At 45.1% G+C, this 21536-nt stretch overlaps 1 protein-coding gene across 1 annotated transcript in view; it reads right to left on the reverse strand.

Annotated features, from left to right (window-relative positions):
• LOC126441928 (zinc metalloproteinase nas-4-like) overlaps positions 1-21536 on the reverse strand; it is a 420841-nt gene that overhangs the window by 351469 nt on the left and 47836 nt on the right. Inside the window, exons 6-8 of the mRNA XM_050090693.1 lie at positions 20638-20719; positions 5961-6078; positions 173-348 (exon numbers count right to left, since the gene is read on the reverse strand). Coding sequence (XP_049946650.1) covers positions 173-348; positions 5961-6078; positions 20638-20719 — 376 coding nt within the window. The remainder of the gene's footprint in view (positions 1-172; positions 349-5960; positions 6079-20637; positions 20720-21536) is intronic.

Genomic DNA, 21536 nt, shown 5'->3' on the forward strand with positions numbered 1-21536 from the left:
ACATGCTCTTACATATACGTGACGTCTATGAGCTGAGAATGACACGGCAGTCGGCCGGTACCGTTGGGCCTTCAAGGCCTGTTCGAACAGAATTTGGTTTTTAAAAAAATTGGCGTTGAAAAATCCGATATAATCCAAAACCGGTTTTTTCAGCAATAATTGGCATCCCTACCTCGCCTAACGTTGTGCAGCAGCACGGTGACGTAGGCGTCGCGGTCTGAGCGGCTGTGCTCGTGCCAGAAGCCGAGGGCGTGCATCAGCTCGTGCTGCACGACGCCCTTTCGCACGCAGCCGGGACCCAGGCTCACCGTCTGCTCGCCGCCCACGCGCCCGATCAGGCTGCTGCACCTGCCACAGCGCACAGAGACCAGAGTTACTTGCCGTAGCGCTGCTGGCAGTTTCCGCCTCTTAAACCTGTAATCAAATCTCACCGTCTCTCCTGTAATGCGTATCGAAGACCAAACTATAAATTAAAGCAAGGTTCCGAAGCGCAGTTACAGAAAATCACCAGGACCAGATGGAGCACTGTTTTACAGATAGTACTCGGCGGCATTGGCCCCTTACCTAGCTTGCATTTATCGTGAATCGCTCGCCATGCACAAAGTCCCAAGCGACTGGAAAAAAGCGCAGGTGACTCCAGTATATAACAAGGCTAAACGAATAGAGCCGCAAAATTACAGACCAATATCCCTGTCTTAATTTGCTGCAGAATCCTTGAACGTATTCTCAGTCAGGATATAATATACTTTCTCGAGACTGAGAAGCTTATATCCACAAATCAGCATGGTTTTAGAAAGCACCGCTCGTGCAAAACTCAGCTTGCTCTTTTCTCACATGATACACCGTGAACTATGGATGAAGGGTAATAGACAGATTCTATATTTCTAGACTTCGAGAAAGCGTTTGACACGGTTCCCCTTTGCAGACTGTTGACGAAGGTACGAGAGTATGGAATAAGTTCACAGCTAAGTGAGTGGCTCGAAGACTTCTTAAGTAATAGAACCCAATACGTTGTCCTCAAACGCGAGTGTTCATCAGAGACCAGGGTTTCGTCATGAGCGCTCCAGGGAAGTGTGGTAGGACCACTGCTGTTCTCTACATGACTTGGCGGACCGGGTGGGCAGCAATCTGTGCTTGTTTGCTGACGATATTGAGGTGTACGGTAAGGTGTCGAAGTTGAGTGACTGCAGGAAGGTACAAGATGACTTAGACAAAAACCTCTAGTTGTTGTCATGAATGGCAGCTAGCTCTCAATGTAGAAAAATGTCAGTTAAGGCAGATGAGCAGGAAGAACAAACCTGTGAAGTTCGGATACAGTAGTACTAGTGTCCTGCTTGACACAGTCACGTCATTTAAATATCTGGGCGTAGCGTTGCAAAGCGATATGAAATGGAACGATCGTGTGAGAACTTTGGTACGGAAGGCGAGTGGTCGGCTTCGATTTATTGAGAGAATTATAGGATAGTGTGGTTCACTTGTAAAGGAGACAGCATATAGGATGCTGTCGCGACCTGTTCTTCAGTAGTGCTCCAGCGATTGAGATCCGTATCAGGTCGGATTGAGGGAAGATGTCGAAGCAATTCAGAGGCGCGCTGCTAGATTTCTTACCGGTGGGTTCGAAAAACTCGTAAGTGTAACGGAGATGCTTCGGGAACTCAAATGGGCAGCCCCGCAGGGAAGGTGACGTTCTTTTCAAGAAACACTACTGAGAAACTTTAGAGAAACGTCTTTTGCAGCGGAATGACGAACGATCCTATTGCCGCCAACATGCAACGAAGATAAGATACGGCAAATTAAGCCTCATACGGAAGCATACCGACAGTCGTTTATCCCTCGCTCTATTTTCGAGTGGAACAGGAAAGGAAACCACTAGTAGTGATACAGGGTAACCTCCTCCACGCACCGTACCTTGGCTTGCAGAGTATCTCCAAAGATTTAGATGTAGTTAATGGTGAAAGGGTGTTAGTCGTAAGACTCAGTGATAGCATTACTATCCTTTGTGCAAGCGAGGTAGAATTGTAGCACCTGTCGAATGGATTCAACAGTCCACAGAGTTCAGAATATAGATTTAAACCCAGAGGCTGCGCTAGTATTAGTCGTAGTCGTAGGAAAGAGGAAATTTTGTTAAAAGTCAATGAACGTGCGGTTGGACGATGGAATCTGGGGCCGCTGGCAGAGTGTTGAAACAGTCAACGGCTAGTAGGGCAGGAAATGCAAACATGGCATTCGCGAGTGCGATGCTGCAACGGCGCTACTGCGCGCACGAATTGTTTTGTGTGAAGCAACAACGAGGCAGCAAACCGCAGCGTTGCTTGAAGTTATTGCGATATGAGGCGAGGAACTAGGCCAGAGCCAAGTCGAGACTTGAAGATGGCTGACGTTTGGGAATGTATCTCTGCCATACTTTCTGTCTCTCTCTGACACTACGTCAGAGGTAAGTGAAAAGGCAGTTTAAATAATAAGGTACTTTTACCTTTGGACGGAAGGTGTGCTAGGCCAGTCGAGCGTGGGGACGGACCTGTGCTGGTCCACGCTTATAGGGGCCAGTCAGGCAGCGATGTTGTAAATGTTCTTATTTTATTTCTGTGTACTTGTTCGGGCTGTTTTCTTCCTCTGGGGGCACAACACCGGGGCGGGACGGAACGGCAGCTGGGTACTTGGAGATTGAACGGTCTGCCTGAAGGAGGGCAGTGACAGCGGTCTGCAGTGGATCCAGGATGGGCCACATTCGCTTCCCACCTGGCATTCCGGAATCCGGGCGAGGCGTACACCATGGGAGACGTAACAGCGTTGGAGCAGTGCCAGAGACAGCAGCGGGTGTCGCCATCTGGCAAGCATCACTAGCAGCAAGTTGCGGCATGGCATCCAGGAGAGTGTGGGTTCGAGTCAGATCTGTCCTTGGAGCAGCGGTGGCCCAAGGGCCACGAGTGACCAGTACAACCACCTTTGTCCCACGGTCGGACAGAGCGGGCCAAACGGGGCAAGGGGCAGTGAGGACCAGGGATTGCCGAGCAGTTCTAGGCGCTACAGTCTGGAACCGCGCGACCGATACGGTCGCAGGTTCGAATCCTGCCTCGGGCATGGATGTGTGTGATGTCCTTAGGTTAGTTAGGTTTAAGTTGTTCTAAGTTCTAGGGGACTGATGACCTTAGAAGTTAAGTCCCATAGTGCTCAGAGCCATTTGAACCATTTGACCAGGGACTGTAACAGTCTTCGGATTCACAAGCGGCTACGCGGCACAAGAGGCGACGCCTCGGCGACTGGCGACTGGGCGAGCACGGCTGAGTTCCAGCTGAGCGGTCTTGCAGACAGCAGCAGCAGTGTCAGCAAACCACTAGCTGCTGAGCCGGCTGGACGTGTGGCACAGCACTCGGGCGGGTACCCACAATACTCTGCACCCTCACTGTAAATTATGACAATAAAGTAATGCCACCAAATACCTATGTATCACTCTGTATTGCCACTTGATACTACTGAACTTGCTCGGCCTCCTGACGAAAAGCGGATCGGTGGGTCCCGGCTTCAGATCGTCCATCTTGAGTCCCGGGTTCGACTGTCCCGACATTCCCGTATCAGAGGATAGACGAAATTAACAGCAAACTTGACATCGTAATTGGGGACCATGTGCAAGACGAAGCGCAGAAATTCTCCTACCTCGGAAGCAAAATAACCCAATACAACACAACGTACGTGAATTCGTCTTGCGGAGCGAGAGCTGGCAGAAGGGTCATTACTGTCAGCGCAGAGGCCGAAGAGAGCAAGCTGGCCCAGGTAAGCGGAGTGGAGGGCGGCTCCAGGCAGGCATGCGTGAGGAGGGTGAGGAAGACACAATGGCTCTTACGGCGAACGAAATATAAGATGCTTAATGCATGTTCAGGAATACTATATCGCAGCCCATTCAAAAATGACGTGGTGAAACCAAATACATCATAAAAATGACAGTGGTGAGACGAGTCCATTGCAACTTTAAGCAAGATTCTACGATATATATTAAGACAGAGTGGGCAACAGAAATTCATCGTATATCAACATCCGCTCTGCTCACTACATACTAATAGTACAGGGTTGAATGAGAAATCGTTAAATTTTTTAACCGACTTATGCCGTTGCGTACCGATTTTGCGCTGAAACCTACTATTTGTGAAAAAAATGTTAACATAAAAGACCTTTTAACCGTCATAGGCAAAGGCCATCATGGATGCCCATCTTCATACCTATATGTTACGAAGCTAACTTATTAATCACGTGTAACAGGCAACTTTTCATATTATCTCATTACAAATACCATTTCATTCCTTTTAAAGTACTATACAGTATGTCACAGATAATAACAGTGACCTCTGCGGTGATCCATTACCTCTGCCTGTCGTATAAGTTGACTTTTCTAAACGAATGTACTTTCCGAAACGACAAACATATTTCTCACTCTCGCCAACTACCCTTATCCCAATGACTATACTTATTCCAAATACTGTCATGATTTACTACTACAAAAGTGCGAAAGTTTCGCACGTGCCCCTGATAAAAATTAAACCATTACAGCGATCACATCAAATGAAGGCTGAAAGTATCAAATGTAAGCTGATATCAAAAGTTGCAGACGATATTATGAAAGATAGATACTCGTTTGTGCCACAGCCACAAATCCTCCACAGTTACTCATAGTATGAAGGCGGTGTCAGTCACTTAGTTTCTCACCAAATGAGCCCAGATAATGGTTACCTACAGTTAACTGTTAGATACACTGTAAGCGAATTTTTTTAATGGAAATTAATAAAAGTACTATTAAATAGCTATGGAGCTGTAAATAACAAGTAAAACACATGCACAAAAGGGCATATATGTAGAGGGCACAAGAATGCTCATCCTTGAAGCTCGCCACACGTATTTTGTAGTTTTCATTTAATTCTTTCACAAGCAGAAAGAAGCGTGTTTATGAATTGATCTAATAACTGACTTAATATTGTGTTGTTTCTGAAGCGAGAGGTCGCAAAATGACCTTAATAAATGTGGGATTCATTTAATGTTTTGTTGGACTCAAAATAGTAGCGGGTAAGAATATGGTCAACTTTAACTTTTCACAGGATTTAGAATATTTGACGGTGGTTTCGACGATTAAATTTTAGCGCGCTTATGAAGTGTAACTTTATCGAGGGACTCGAGGTAGCGGAGTACTTTACCTATCGTGCTGCAGTTAACAGTGAGACTCACGTGGGAAGGAATTGTTGGCTTGTTTTTACAGTGATCATTTAGGATAAAGAACTTTAGTTTTATGTTGCAATTAATAGTGATAAACTATGCTGCTGGAATTTGAGTATTTTCTTCTGAACTTTGTGATTAATCGACTGTTAAACGCAATTTGCACGCTCGTGTTCATTTCACGTTGAGGGGACCACAGCAGTGACACGATTTCCCAAAGAAACCGGCTGATTTAGTCGGTTGGTTGTAAATCTTGCTAGTCGGTGGCTAGAGTCATTGATCCTCGGTGGGTTCAATCCTTTTCGAAAAAGTCTGTGTTTTCTCAGCCGCATCCTGGTGATGGTGTGCGAGCCAGTCAATCAGGATTGGCTCAGAACGACCTGTGTGGAACCGTATAATCCGGTGGTCAAACGAATAACCAGGATTTGTTTGTATGGATCCTTAGCAGGTTTCTTGGGTTTCAGATGGCCCTGTAAACTAGTTGGTAGGGGTCCATGATTGTTGCACAACGTGCGTCGATGCAACAGATACTGTGTTGCAGAGTACATAAAATTCCACCGTTGCTACTAGCTCCTTTGTTTTATATACTGCTGACTTCAGATGCCATCTGGTTGTAATTCACTGCATCAAAATTGCTGAAGATGTACAATTAACCCCCGAGGCCGTTTGCCTTTAATAACTTATACCGTGTCAGAGCTGGAATTTTCTTCGCTGTACTTATTTCAGCCACGAATGGCTAAGCTTGCAGTGGCTGTACTCACCCGACGCCTTTGCGGAGGTGCACGTAGCTGGTGTGCCCGGTGCGCGGCACGAAGCGCACGCACGTCAGCTCGTGGAACTCCCGGAAGGCCGCCGCCACCTGCAGCCGCTCGTCGCCCGCTGCAAAGAGAGGAGAGACAAAAACCCTACAGAGACGCTGTGCGCTCACTGCCCTTCCAACTGTGCTGCGCCGTGCCACAACTTCACCGGTTTTACAGATCCAAATGTGTGTGAGTGTCTGTGTGCGTGTGGGTGTGTTTGGGGGGAGGTTACTTCAGTATACACCATCTGATGAAAAGGATCCGGACAGCTATTACTGAGTATCCGGTGCGTCGAGCCTTCGGCTTTCTTACGCCTTAGACTCTGCCAGGACACTTTCAACGAGGTGTCTCAATTTATGTGGAGGAACAGCAACGCATTCTCCCTCGAGAGCTGAAACCAGAGAAGGTAGCGATGTTGGGCGCTTGTGTCTTCAGCCAAGTCGATGTTCTGACCTGTCCTAAAGTTGTTCCGCTGGACTCTGAGCAGGCCAGTCCATTTCAGGAATATCAATGTTCAGAAACCCTATTCTCCCAAACGTTTCTTTATGACAGGGTGCACTGTAGTGCTCATGCAATCAATCATTGTCTCCCAACTTCCTTTACATAATCTTGATAAATGTTTTAATATCCCTCAAACAATCCAGGTTGGAATGTAATAATATTATGAAAAGGAATGTTCGTGCTCACCATATAGTGGAGATGCTGAGTCATAGAGAGGTACAACAAAAAGACTGTCACAAATAAATCTTTCGCCCAGTAAGGTCTTCATCAGAAATAGATGAAAAACACATCACCACACACACACACACACACACACACACACATGCGCGCGCACAAACACAACTAACACACACAACTGCAGTCTCAGGCAACTGAAACCACACTATGAGCAGCAGCACGAGTGGGTGGTGGGAATGGCGACAGGGTGGGGGTAAGGAGGAGGCTCGGGTGGGGAGGGGAGATATGGTAGGGTGGAGCAGGCTGGGGCAGGGAGGGGGAGGGATAGTAGGGTAGGGGAGGTGGTCAGTGAAATGCTGCAGGTTAGACAGAAGGGGAGAGGTGGGGAGAGGGGTAGTGGAAAAGGAGAAAAGTAAAAAGAGTGGGTGCGATGGTGGAATGAGGGCTGTGTAGTGCTGGAATGGGAACAGGGAAGGGGCCAGGTGGGTGAGGACAGTGAATAACAAAGGTTGAGGCCAGGAAGGTTACAGGAACGTAGGATGTATTGGAGGGGAAGTTCCCACCTGTGCATTTCAGAAAGCTGGTGTTGGTGGGAAGGGTCCATACGGCACAGGCTATGAAGCAGTCATTGAAATGAAGGATGTCATGTGCTCAGCAACAGTGTAGTCCACTTACTTCTTGAAAACAGTTTGCAGTCGCGATTCATGCAGACAGACAGCTTTTTGGTTGTCATGCCCACACAGAATGAAAATTACAATTTTTGACGAAGGCCTCACTGGTCAGAAGCTTTATTTGTGACAGTCTTTTAGTTGTGCTTTTCTGTGATTCAGCATCTCAACTATATGGTGAGTAGCAACTTTTCTTTTCATAATATTGTTTTAATATCGTTCCATATTTAGCGTTCCATATTTAGCGTTCTCTTAAGCGCAGTGAGAGAACCATAACTCTCTACGAAAAAGATCTCCACACCTCAATATCACCTCCTCCATGCTTCCCTGATGGCACCACACATTTTGGAAGGTAAATTTTCTCCAGGTATTCGCCAAATCCAAACCCTTCCATGAAATTGCAGTAGCGTATAGCGTGATTCAGCACTCCAAATCTCTGTTTTCCACTCATCTCCTGTACAGAAGCATCACTCTTTACGTGCATCAAGTGCCACTTAGCATGGACTACAGAAATGCGTGGTCTCTGAAGAGCTTCTTTACCATTGTACCCCATTATTTTTAGCACTCTCTGCACAGTGATTCTGCTACTAGCTGGACTGCTGGTATAGTGATTATAAACTCACATATGATTCCTTCGGCTGATTTCGTGGGCTGCTCGACGGTTCTTTTCCCTCAGCAAATGAGGTATGTCTGGTCTTCATTTAGTTGTGGCTGTTCCTTCGCGCTTGCATTTCACAACTGCATCATCAGCAGTCGACTTGGGCAGCTTTAAAAGGGCTAAAAGTTCCCTTAGGTATTGTTACTAAAGTGACATTCAGTGACTAGTTCACGTCCAAAGTCACTGCGCCCACCTGACTGACCCATTCTGCTGTTTCTGCTTCTCTTCTCACAACATACTACTTGTCGCCCCCTTGTACGTGGTTGGATCCTCTCCTTCCTACAATGGGATGTCCAGTCACTTTTGATCAGATACTGCACATATCCATTTCCAGATTTCTGAGGTAACTACTACGAAAACTAGATATCTCGGACGTGGGAAGGAACTCTACATAATTACACGCTGTGGTTATCGTAAGACACTTCCCAGTTGCTTGTCTGAGAGCCTGCCCACGTGACCAGGTATGCAGCCTGACAAAATAACACAACCACCGACTTTACTGAATGTGGGTGGAAAGAAACAGGTGTCGTCGTCCCCCCCCCCCCCCCCCCCCCCCCCCGGCCTTACCATCGCCCAGTTACACGATGGTATATATCTGTGCTCACAGCGATACTGCAGTGGAAAGTGTTAATGATGGTGGGAGCGCATGTCGACTTGAGACCGTGTAAATTGCGAAGTTGAGAATGTTGTGAGAACTTGTTGCCATTATAGTTCTTAAATAAATTGCGTAACACATGAACTTCTTAGTTATGAAAACCTCCAAACTGAAAACTGGAAGTCGTACTAAAGTGAATGAGGTAAGAACTGATGTAAACAATTTATTATTGTTATTACGAGGGTCACTCCAAAAGAAATGCACACTATTTTTGTAAGAATACAGTTTTCATTCTGCATGTGTGAAAGTTTTACAGTGTGTAGATACATCCTTCCTGCTCGTTTTCAAACTTAGTTCAACCTGTTCCCGTGAGTGGCGCCGTCACAGCATGTCTTCAAGATGGCTGCTACACTTGACGTTCGTCAGAAGCAACGTGCTGTCACAGAATTCCTGTGCTGTGAAAACGAGTGGGAAACGTCCACAAGAGGTTGAAAAGGGTGTATGGAGATGCTGCTGTCGATCGCAGTACAGTTAGTCGGTGGGCAAGCAGGTTTCGTGATGAAATCAGGCACAGCAATATTGAGGATTTTCCTCGCAGCGGCAGGCCTAATACTGTGAAGTGTTGGCGTTAAAAAAGGTTTGTGCCAGGTGGGTTCTCAGGATGTTGACAGTGTCTCACAAAGAAACAAGAAAAACGGTATGCAGCAAACTTTTGGAACAGTGCAAGAATGGTGGAGATGAATTTCTTGGAAGAATTATGATAGGTGATGAAACATGGCTCCATCATTTTTCACCAGACATGAAGAGCCAATCAATGGAGTGGCATCATGCAAATTCACCCAAGAAAAATAATTCAAAACCACACCTTCTACTGGAAAAGTTATGGCTACAGTGTTTTTCGATTCCGAAGGACTCCTGCTTGTGGACATCATGCCAATAGAACCATCATAAATTCTGATGCATATGTGACGACACTGAAGAAACTTAAAGTTCGACTGAGTCGTGTTCGACCACATCGACAAAAGCAGTATTTTTTGCTGTTGCACGACAATGCACGGCCACACGTCAGTCAAAAAACCATGGAAGCGATCACAAAATTCGGATGGACAACACTGAAACACCCGCCTTACAGCCCTGACCTGGCTCCATGGGACTATCATCTCTTTGGGAAACTGAAACACTCTCTTCGTGGAACAAGGTTTGAAGATGATGACTTCCTTGTGCACGCTGCCAAACAGTGGCTCCGACAGGTTGGTCCAGAATTTTACCATGCGGGTATACAGGCGCCGGTTCCAAGATGGCGTAATGTAGTTGAGAGGGATGGAAATTATGTGGAGAAATGAAAATATTGTTCCCAAAGGCTGTATATACACACTGTAAAACTTTCAAACATGTAGAATAAAAGATGCATTAAAAAAAATAGTGTGCATTTCTTTTCGAGTGAACCTCGTATTATATAAGTTTGTACATTTTTGCTTATTATAACTTACATCCTACGCATCTGCGACACGTTAGAAATAGTGATGACAACAAGGTACATTGAGTGGTGGGGAAGGGGTGCAGATAGTTACAAACTATGACCCCATCAGAACCGAACTCTGCATCCACACCTTAACTCCAAAACTTGTCACTTGTCTCCATCTCTGGTATTCTTAGAAACATTAATGCCTGTATGGATCGAATGCATTGGTTTTCTGGGGCGGATAGCAACGAGTTCACTAGCTCCATACAATGACACAAGTCACATTAAAGATTCAAATCATAATGTGACGTTTAAAAATTGCTTTTCCAGTGCTCGCTGTCTTCTGTTTACACTCATACTTACGTGTATGCCTACACGTACATTTCCCTACGGGCTACAGGATCTAAATGACTGAGTGCTGAGTCACCACGGAACCTAGACCACATACATGAATAAGTGAATCAGTAGCTAAATTACTGTATACTGTAGTGTGGCTACCTAATCACTTAAATCAGGAGCGGTAAAGGTTATGGCTCACGGGCTGTGCCTGAACAGGATGCGAAAGCGCTCAGCATTGCTTCACATTTCCCCTACAGCCACACTACGCTGTCTGAACGCGAGGAGAGGGAAGAGGGGACTACAGCGAACGCGCCATTTAAATGGCAGTATAGTCGCACTACATACTACTTGGTTTTATATTTCACATCTCTCACCAACAAAGCTCACAAACAAAACAAATTTTCACTGCTATTTAATTATTTTTCGGGCTCTCAAGACATAATATCATTTTAAATGTTACAAACTGTCGGCATACAGACAGACGCAGACAATTCCTCAGACTTTCCCACTTAAGTTGCCACGTAATCGTGACATACTTAGTTTCGTAATCGGAAAGAGGTCTTTCACCCAAATATGTCCATCGAACTATTGTCGCAGTTTTGCAACCTCATTATGGTGACTTGGAAACTCTACCTGAGAAAAGCAATGCAGACATCCTGGACAGTTTGAATGTAAAAATATTTGTCATCGAAACTGGAATTAATTTTGAATTATTCTGCATATGTAAAGTGTCACTTTCAACTGAAACGGCAAACGATCTCAAAAACAGCTCTGAAACAGATGTAAGACTGAAAGTCTCCTCAAAATTTTTATAAAACTATCCCTGTAATTCTTTCAACGCCACAATGAATTCTTTAAACTTGACGTTTTCCTTAAATCCAGTGACCTTATGAAACTGGACTGGATTCCTCGGAATGTGCATTTCTTTTTTAAATGCATCAGCATCCAATTAGAGAAAAATTACCTTTCACTGTCATATGCGTACAGTGTGCAGTCAAGCACACTTAAAATGAGAAGTCTACACTCCATTCCAAATGATCTGAGTTTCGTCCTTGCACTCCTTTGTCCTTCATAAATTCAACAATAGTGAGTTTTAAATCGAAAAGTCGTTTCAGGCAAGCACCTTATCTTGACCAACATAATTTGCAGTAATGTATCCGTACTCTTCGTTCAGTTCCACTGAAAACTGTTGCAACTGATCACGAAATAATGCGAGCGACTTGAAAAATTTTGCTGTTCGCGCCACCAAATTCTTCAACAGCTCCAGGTCATCATATTTAGCTAAATGCTTTTTGATGTACAGAACAATTAAATCCGTGTGTCGATCGTTGTAATTCTTTGCTCTTTCATTATCAACGAAATTTTTAGATTCTTTCTGTATGGTACTGTAACGTCGTTTTGTAGCAAATGAGCAGTACCTGTCGCTTACGCGAATTGAGAATTCTCATCCCCAGTCTTTTTAAAGGATTGCAAAGATAGATCACTAGACTGCCTCTCTTTGTGCAAACGACCACTGGACTTGTGAATGTCCTTCATATCATAAACAACTAGCGAAGGTTAAATAACGCTAACAGCACGATTCTGTCGAACTGAGAGAATTGTACCCACCGAAAAGGACAGGTTTGCGTGACCTCGTCGCAATGACGTCAGAAGTCTTGTCCAACGACTAACTGTGCTTTCGTTCACTGCCAGGTCTATGTAAATATTCCGCAAGCGCCTGTGAATACTTGCTATGCTTTGGTTTTCTACCGAAACAAACTCAATGACAGGTCTCCTTTGGAATGCACATACTTTACAGACGGATTTTGAAGGCAGTGTAGCCTAGAGCGCCGCCATCTATCGGAACTTCATGTAAGTAAAGGATTTTTGAAGCGAAATATGCCGAGAAAATATGCGTTATATTACTCATTTACGCCCCTCGTATCTACTGACGATTTTAATACATTCTGAGGTGAGTCCTGTCGAGGGAATCGACAGGAAGGGAGAGTTGGAAGGGGATAGTGCATCAACAGCAGTGAAGCAATGAAAGAGATCGCAGTTTTTATCACCATCGCATAGATAGCTCGGTTGTTTCATTATTTATGTATTAAGTGCGAAAATTCCGACCTTGATCTGCAGTTACGTTTTGACATCAGAGAGTGATATCGCCCGTTAAAAAAAAAAATAGTTCAAATGCCATTGAGCTTTATGGGACTTAACATCTGAGGTCAGCAGTCCCCTAGAACTTAGAACTACTTAAACCTAACTAACCTAAGGACATAACATACATCCATGCCCGAGGCAGGATTCGAAGCTGCGACTGTAGCGGTCGCGCGGTTCCAGACTGAAGGGCCTAAAACCTCTCGGGCACACCCGCCGGCAATGTCCAGCGTCGAAATTCTGTATCCTACCGGACTGCAATGCGGTCATTGCACCACACTACTCGGAAGCATTGCAGGAGTGAATGGTGTAAAATTAATTATTAGTTTTAGGACAGAGCCATTTGAACCATTTTGAACGCTAAGACATCGGGGGTAAATTGTAAACTTGTTTCCGTCTTTCTATTTTGATGAAGTAATATTTTACACTGAATTTTATCCAGTTCTTTTTTAAAGTCTGTGGCGATACATTCGTCGGTGATTTATCGTAACCGTCAGTATTGAAGATTTCTCGGTAGTAGGTCCTTGATGCGCGTACTAAAAGCTACATAAATGGAAATCTAAATGACGCAGATGGCTCCGAAATTCACCAAAACAATCACAATTCGGAGAATTTATAAGGACCTCTCCTTTCTGGAAGTCCTAGTAGAAAGCACAACACATTACACCATAACCCACACAGGGTACAAAAATATTATGCGAATTTGTGTTTTTCAGTAACTTGTAGATGTGTGGCGCTGTTCAGCCTAAAACCAGTCACGAGGGGAAGTCGCTAGTACATATTTTGCTTATGTTTACTAAGAAATACGACAGTGTGTGTTCAGACTGTACAGGGTGGTCAGAACCGACCTGAAGAGCCTGTAAGAGTGTTTCAGGCTAGGCTGTGCTGAGAAATAACTGATAAGATAAAGATTCCATACGTTGTGCCGTTTCCGAGTCAATTGGGCCGTTGTGCGCGCAAATTCAAGAGGTCCGCCAAATACAATTAGTGCCATTTACTCTCACAGAGGTAGATGATGGCGCACGAGACTGCTCAGCCTTTGGCACCGGTTCTATCCTTACTACCGCCCCAAGTCCAATTTTTTTATCGCTCTCTTGTTCGGTTTTAAGAACCGCTTGAATTTGCGAGTGCAACATTCTAATTAGCCAACGCCAATCCTAATCAACTCTATAAGGTCGCTACGTATCAAATTTTTTTCTTAACAGTTGCGTCTCATAACACTCTACCCTGTAACACCCTTAAAAGCTCTTCAGACAGTTTCTGACCACCCTATAGAAGGAATATGCACCACTTGTATGACAGCATTTGCCTGGAGCGATTTATGGAAAACACGGATAACCTAAATATGGAAGGCCAGACAGAGATTAGACCTATCGAATGCGAGCCCAGTGTGCTAACCACTGCCTTACCTCGGTCTGTATCTTTTCTAGAGTGAAGCTGATGGTTCTCTAGCAGGGCCTCATTTTCCTTTCCATTCTTGTGTATACTATTCCTCCTGTAGGTTGTTATCCACCCCTGCTTCGTTGTTTGATTATAAGTCATCCAAAGCTCTTTATTTTATGCTAAAATGGTTCTAAAGACGGATTTGAGCAAAAGAAGATACACGGGAGAGATCTTCATCAACCCGAGAATTGCATAAGACACAGTCAGCCGCCGAAGGCTGTATGATTTGACGTGAGACTATCGTCTGCCATCAGTGTGCAAGATTCGAGCTTTCAGAAGTAAAAGAGAACAGGGTGTCAGCTCAGAGCACACTCTACCTCACGCTACTAATCACTTGAATCCAAACCCCAGCGAGACAAAGGTCTGCGTTTCCCACCCATCTCAATAGCTGAGAAGCATGTGACTCCATCCCTTGGCGAGCATGCTGCTTCGCATTTATGGCAAAATTTCATGAACGCTTGTTCTGGAAGAAGTATTTAAATAGAATCGAAACTAACAGAATATGGGAAACGGTTTACCAATATATTGGAGATGGTAACCATGGTATCTGGAATAACTCGAGAATAGAGATTTCTTGATGACGGGAAAGAAGGAGTATAACACAACAACTCTCAACACAGGATCTACAGCTGCACTTTGTATGTGGAACGCACATACACTGAACGCAGCTAAAAACTTTTATTTCAAAAGATTTTTAAGTCTTTGTGTAACAGGAAACCTAATGACGTTTTAAAGATGAAACTATGTGCACTCATGAAAAAAATCGGAACACTACAAAGGAGTTGTGCGACGTAAACCAAAGTTGGTAGACGTGTTTCTGCACCTGAAAGATGATGTCTATTCCAGTTTCGCGCCAGTCGCATAAGAGTCGTGCTAGTAGCGCCACTACGAGGATGTAGTTAGGTCTGCTTTATATACACTCTGTAACGGTCATGAGCGTTAGTTATATTTGAGATTGGAAATGGTAAGTTGATGTTAATCAATAACGCCTTTAAGGTTACAAAAACGTCATTATCAATACCTAACTGAGTTTGGTTCAAATGGCTTTGAGCACTATGGGACTTAACATCTGAGGTCATCAGTCCCCTAGAACTTAGACTACTTAAACCTAACTAACCTAAGGACATCACACACATCCATGCCCAAGGCAGGATTCGAACCTGCGACCGTAGTGGTCGCGCGGTTACAGACTGAAGCGCCTAGAAACGCTCGGCCACACCGGCCGGCTAACTGAGTTTGAATGAGGTCGTGCAATGAGTTTACGATAAACTTCTGCGACACTGCAGAAAGACTTGGCAGGAATGTAGGCACTGTACGTGATTTCTCGCATTCACAGGAATGTACAGTCACAAGAAGACCGTCACTGGACGGCGACGTGGTACTACCGACAGATGAGGCGTATGGCTCCAGCGCATCGTACTTCATCTGCAGCAGCAATCTGAAAAGTAGTTGGCACCACAGTGACACAACGAACTGTTACTCGTGCTATCGGTTACTTCAAGGACAGCTCCGAGCCAGGCGCCCTTAGGCGAGCATTCCACCGGCCCCAAACCATCACCATTTGCGACTTCAGTGATGTCGAGTGAGAGTTTATTGGAGGGCAGAGTAGAGGTCTGTATGATTTATGATGAAAGTTGGTTCTGCCTCTGTGCCAGTGATGACCTTGTGTTGGTTAAAAGGAGGCTATTTGAGGGCCTGCAACCAACCTGTCTGCGTGCTAGACACTCTGGACCTACACCTGGAGTTATGGTCTGGGGTGCGATTTCGTACGGCAGCAGGAGCACTCTCGTGGTTATCCCACACACCCTGACTGCAAATTTGTACGTCAGTCTGGTGATTGGACCTGTTGTGTTGCCATTCATAAACAGCATCCCAGGGGGTGTTTTCCAAAAGGAGAACACTCGCCCACATATTGGTGTTGTAACACAACAAGCTCTACGGTCGACATGTTGTGTTTGCCTACTCGATTACCAGATGTCTCTCCAATCGAACACATGTGGGACATCATCGGACGACAACTCCAGCGTCATCCACAAACAGCATTAACTGACCCTGTATTTACCTACAAAGTGTAACAGGCGTGGAACTCCAACCCACAAACTGACATCCGGGACCTGTAAGACACAAATTACGCTCGTTTGCATGTTTGCATTCAACTTTCTGGCGGTTACACCGATTGTTAATGCACCTGCATTTCACATTTGCAATGCCTTATCTCGCGTTTACATTAACATATAATCTTGCAATGTTAATCACCGAAATATGTCACCTAGAGAATGCATTGCCGAAATTTCATCTTTCTACACTAATTGTTTTTTGTGTTGCGATTGTTTTTCGTTAGTACATTTGATGTACTAGCTATATCAATTACAGTTTCCATCTAGGAGGGAAAGACCAAACAGTGGAAACCAATATAGGAGCACGCTTCGCACAAAGCAGCCCGACGACACTGCAGTGAGTCAGCGGTATCGACCGCCATTATCAGAGGTTTGCATGTGCAGAGGACACCCGTCCACGAAAATATGCTTCATGTTTGCGCCGACCGAACAGAGATTGTGGTGATACTGCATCTGTGAGCTGCGTGTGGCTAATTTCGTATCGGATTTTATATGAGAGGTTTAAGTAAATACTCATCAGTTCCTCCCTGCAGCATAATGGTGAGAGATAGGAACACCGTAGAAACAGATTGGCAACAGCGATGAAAGCTAGCTCCTCAACAAAAGAGCTCTTGTTATTACGTATGACAGGGAGTTTCTGGAATGTTCCCCGTTTAAAAACGAGGGAAAGAGAGACCCGAATTACCTCAGATGTTATGGTACAGTAGGATCCTGAAAATCTGGCGAGCATGTATGAATACGAGTGGACGAGTTATGGACACGGCGGCTGCCTGCCGAACTACACTCCTGGAAATGGAAAAAAGAACACATTGACACCGGTGTGTCAGACCCACCATACTTGCTCCGGACATTGCGAGAGGGCTGTATAAGCAATGATCACACGCACGGCACAGCGGACACACCAGGAACCGCGGTGTTGGCCGTCGAATGGCGCTAGCTGCGCAGCGTTTGTGCACCGCCGCCGTCAGTGTCAGCCAGTTTGCCGTGGCATACGGAGCTCCATCGCAGTCTTTAACACTGGTAGCATGCCGCGACAGCGTGGACGTGAACCGTATGTGCAGTTGACGGACTTTGAGCGAGGGCGTATAGTGGGCATGCGGGAGGCCGGGTGGACGTACCGCCGAATTGCTCAACACGTGGGGCGTGAGGTCTCCACAGTACATCGATGTTGTCGCCAGTGGTCGGCGGAAGGTGCACGTGCCCGTCGACCTGGGACCGGACCGCAGCGACGCACGGATGCACGCCAAGACCGTAGGATCCTACGCAGTGCCGTAGGGGACCGCACCGCCACTTCCCAGCCAATTAGGGACACTGTTGCTCCTGGGGTATCGGCGAGGACCATTCGCAACCGTCTCCATGAAGCTGGGCCACGGTCCCGCACACCGTTAGGCCGTCTTCCGCTCACGCCCCAACATCGTGCAGCCCGCCTCCAGTGGTGTCGCGACAGGCGTGAATGGAGGGACGAATGGAGACGTGTCGTCTTCAGTGATGAGAGTCGCTTCTGCCTTGGTGCCAATGATGGTCGTATGCGTGTTTGGCGCCGTGCAGGTGAGCGCCACAATCAGGACTGCATACGACCGAGGCACACAGGGCCAACACCCGGCATCATGGTGTGGGGAGCGATCTCCTACACTGGCCGTACACCACTGGTGATCGTCGAGGGGACACTGAATAGTGCACGGTACATCCAAACCGTCATCGAAACCATCGTTCTACTATTCCTAGACCGGCAAGGGAACTTGCTGTTCCAGCAGGACAATGCACGTCCGCATGTATGCCGTGCCACCCAACGTGCTCTAGAAGGTGTAAGTCAACTACCCTGGCCAGCAAGATCTCCGGATCTGTCCCCCATTGAGCATGTTTGGGACTGGATGAAGCGTCGTCTCACGCGGTCTGCACGTCCAGCACGAACGCTGGTCCAACTGAGGTGCCAGGTGGAAATGGCATGGCAAGCCGTTCCACAGGACTACATCCAGCATCTCTACGATCGTCTCCATGGGAGAATAGCAGCCTGCATTGCTGCGAAAGGTGGATATACACTGTACTAGTGCCGACATTGTGCATGCTCTGTTGCCTGTGGCTATGTGCCTGTGGTTCTGTCAGTGTGATCATGTGATGTATCTGACCCCAGGAATGTGTCAATAAAGTTTCCCCTTCCTGGGACAATGAATTCACGGTGTTCTTATTTCAATTTCCAGGAGTGTATATCTCAGTGTAGTGAGGCGACGGAGAAGTCGAGTGTTGGTGGGATGGTGGTGGTGGTGGTGGTTTGATAATCTGGGACGTTTTTTCTCGTTTAGGCCCTTAGTACTGGTTTTTACCAAAAGGAAAGTATCTTCAACAATGAATTGTTTCCTAATCTGTGGCAGCCATTTGTAACTGAACATTTTCTGTGCCAAAGTGATAATGCTCCAGTCAACTGTTGCATCATAGTACGAAGTAACTGACGCGCTGGCCTGTGCAGAGACCTGGACTGAAGCCGTCGAAAATCTTTGGTATGAACTGCAGCATCGGTTCAGTAATAAATCAAACCTCCCAAGGCACGACTTGTAGGTTACTAAGCCAATTACGCCAATACTGAGAAATATGTGCGTCATGCTAAATTACTGACGATAACGTGCACCAGAGTACCAAAAAGTAAATTGCGATTCAAATTCATAATTAAGGGTATTCGCAGTAAAGTCCTCCTAATGAATGAAACGTTTCTACGAGAAGTATTGACACCATTGTCAGTAAATTTATTTCCTTAATTCTCATCTTTATCTACATCTACATGACTACTCTGCAATTCACAATCGCAGAGGGTACTTCGAAATACCTTCAGATAATTTTTCTACCGTTTCACTCTCTACCAGCGCGTGGGTAAAATGGACGCTCCAATCTTTCTGTACGAGCCCTGATTTCTCTTAATCGTTTCTCCCTATGTATTTTCACATTCAGAGGAGATCTCGCCGCAACGGAAAACGCATTCTTTAATGATTGCCACCCCAATTCACTTATCATATCCGTGACACACTCTCCGCTGTTTCGCTACAACACAAAACGAGCTGAAATTAATGTATTTTTCTGCAGAGTTTGACATACCATTATTACAAGTATCTATAGAACAGAATATTGGTATCTTCTTTTGCTACCTTTTTACAGCTCTATAAATTTCTATGAAAAAAATTCACCAAATCTTAGGACTTTTCTCTCACGTAAATGGCTTCCTACTTCAGAAAATGAAAATTCCTTCCACAAAATGTTTCACTACAGTATTGACTAATAGAACGTCGAATTTAGGTGCTATAATGTCAGTGGTTTGAGAGGAAAAGGTACAAGAGTTGCCAAAACATAAGTTCGGAAAACCTGAATCACAGATTTGACAGTGTTAGTATCAGGCCTTACCTTATATGAGTGAACTAGAGCAAACCATATGAATCCTCCTCTTCATCCTCAAGAAGTCTTTTCTTTCCTTGTCCTCTTAGGTTAACCTGGTTTTGAAATTGAGCAACAATAATGTCAGCTGCATTAAGCCTCCTGTTATCGGTTTCCTCGAATATCGACAGCGTGAAAGGTCCTGGATCAAATCCTAGCATCTGTAGAGTCCATAGTCTCCCAATATTAGCACAGTTAAAAACTAAACAAGCATTATGCGCTAAAGAAATGTTGTCTGGTTGCGTGGTTTTCCGTGAATACACTTTTATAGAAGTTCTGGATCTGCTAAGCACCAAAATATTCCCACATTGTGGCTGCATAAAACTGGAAGAAAGCACCACAAGAATAAATAATATGAGGAAATACAGAACAACAAAGGTGCGTGGCTCCCTGCAAGCTTTTGTTAATTGTCATTTTTATCCCACGCAGAAGTGGAATTGGAAAGTAATGTTCAAGAATTGAAATTTAAACATTGTGTAGTAAATGAAGATTCAATAACAAATTTTTCACAATTTTCGTCGCTTTCGCTAACGTCCCCCCTTAAGAGGGCTGCTCAGTTTGTCACCTAAATCGGTTATGTAGATTGGGAACAACAGAGGGCCTATAACACTCCCTCGGGGAGCACCATGTATCATTTCTGTTTCACTTGGCGATATTCCGTCCATTACTAAGTACTGTGACCTTTCTAACAGGAAATCACTAATTCAGTCGCACAACTGAGAGGATAATCCACAGGCACACAATTTGATTAGAAGTTGGTTTTGAGGGATGGTGTCAAAAGCCTCCTGGAAAGCTATAAATATAGAATCAGTTTATGAATAAAGAGCTAGTTGTGTTTCACGATAACAATATTTTCTGAATCTGTGTTGACTGTGCTTCAGTAGACGCTTTTCTTCAAGAGAACTCATTGTTTTATACGCGTTCTTAATCGTTTATCAGCAGATCTATAATGGCTAATTCCCAGAATGGGCGCGTACATATGTAAATTATCGTGAGTGCAGGATAAATGCCTTCGTAAAAATTGTTTATAATCGACACATTAAAACTGTTCGCATGAATCACTGCGCGGCGTCGGAAGCTGTAAGAACCGGTCTGTAGACGGCATGCGGTGGCGACACTCACTGAAGGCTGCAGAGATGACGTAGGGCACCACGCCACCCTCCCAACGCCGCGTTGATCCGTCGTGGTAGGCGGCATCCGGGTCCTGAAAAACACACACCACACAGCGGGGTCTCAGCACTGCGACACTGCTAACACACTGACCAAAGACTCCAAACACTCATCTCGAAGGCAAACCATTCATACCAGGTATCCAGAACTGGTATCATGGCTGACAGTCGTAATTAATTATGGCAGCAGATCCAGGGCTGAACAAAATACATCCAGGTGAGGGTTGGGTTGGGTTATTTGGGGAAGGAGACCAGACAGCGAGGTCATCGGTCTCATCATACACCCAGGTGACAGAAGTCATAGTATAGAGATATGCCCATATACATTTGGCGGTAGTATTACGTACACAAGGCATAAAAGAGCAGTGCACTGGTGGTACTGCCATTTGTACTCAGGTAATTTATGTGAAAAGGTTTCCGACATGATTCACCCACTCTCAGTAACACCCAGCCATAAAAGCAGCTGATTTGCCCTTCCTAAACACAAGAGAAAATAATTACTTCATACTATTACTAAGCTACCTGCCTTTGTGTAATATTTTATGTTGCCAAACGTAATATCAATAATGTACGCATTACACTAAAATATTAACAATAGGGACGTTATATACACATCATGAGATGTTGAATGAATAGCCCTGTAAATTGATTTGTATAACATACAAGTAAACTGAAATAATTTTATGTCTTAAAGCAACATATACATTGAATGGCACTGAAAAATGGTCACTGTGACCATAAGTAGGAGAGAGAAACTCTGTAAGGTGGCAAAATAAATGAAAGTCAGATTCGCACCTAACATGAGGGCTATATGCATCGCAACGAGAAGGTGAATATGACACCTAATGTAAT

The sequence above is a fragment of the Schistocerca serialis genome, chromosome 1 (assembly GCF_023864345.2).
Source record: "Schistocerca serialis cubense isolate TAMUIC-IGC-003099 chromosome 1, iqSchSeri2.2, whole genome shotgun sequence".
In the NCBI taxonomy this organism is placed as follows: domain Eukaryota; kingdom Metazoa; phylum Arthropoda; class Insecta; order Orthoptera; family Acrididae; genus Schistocerca; species Schistocerca serialis.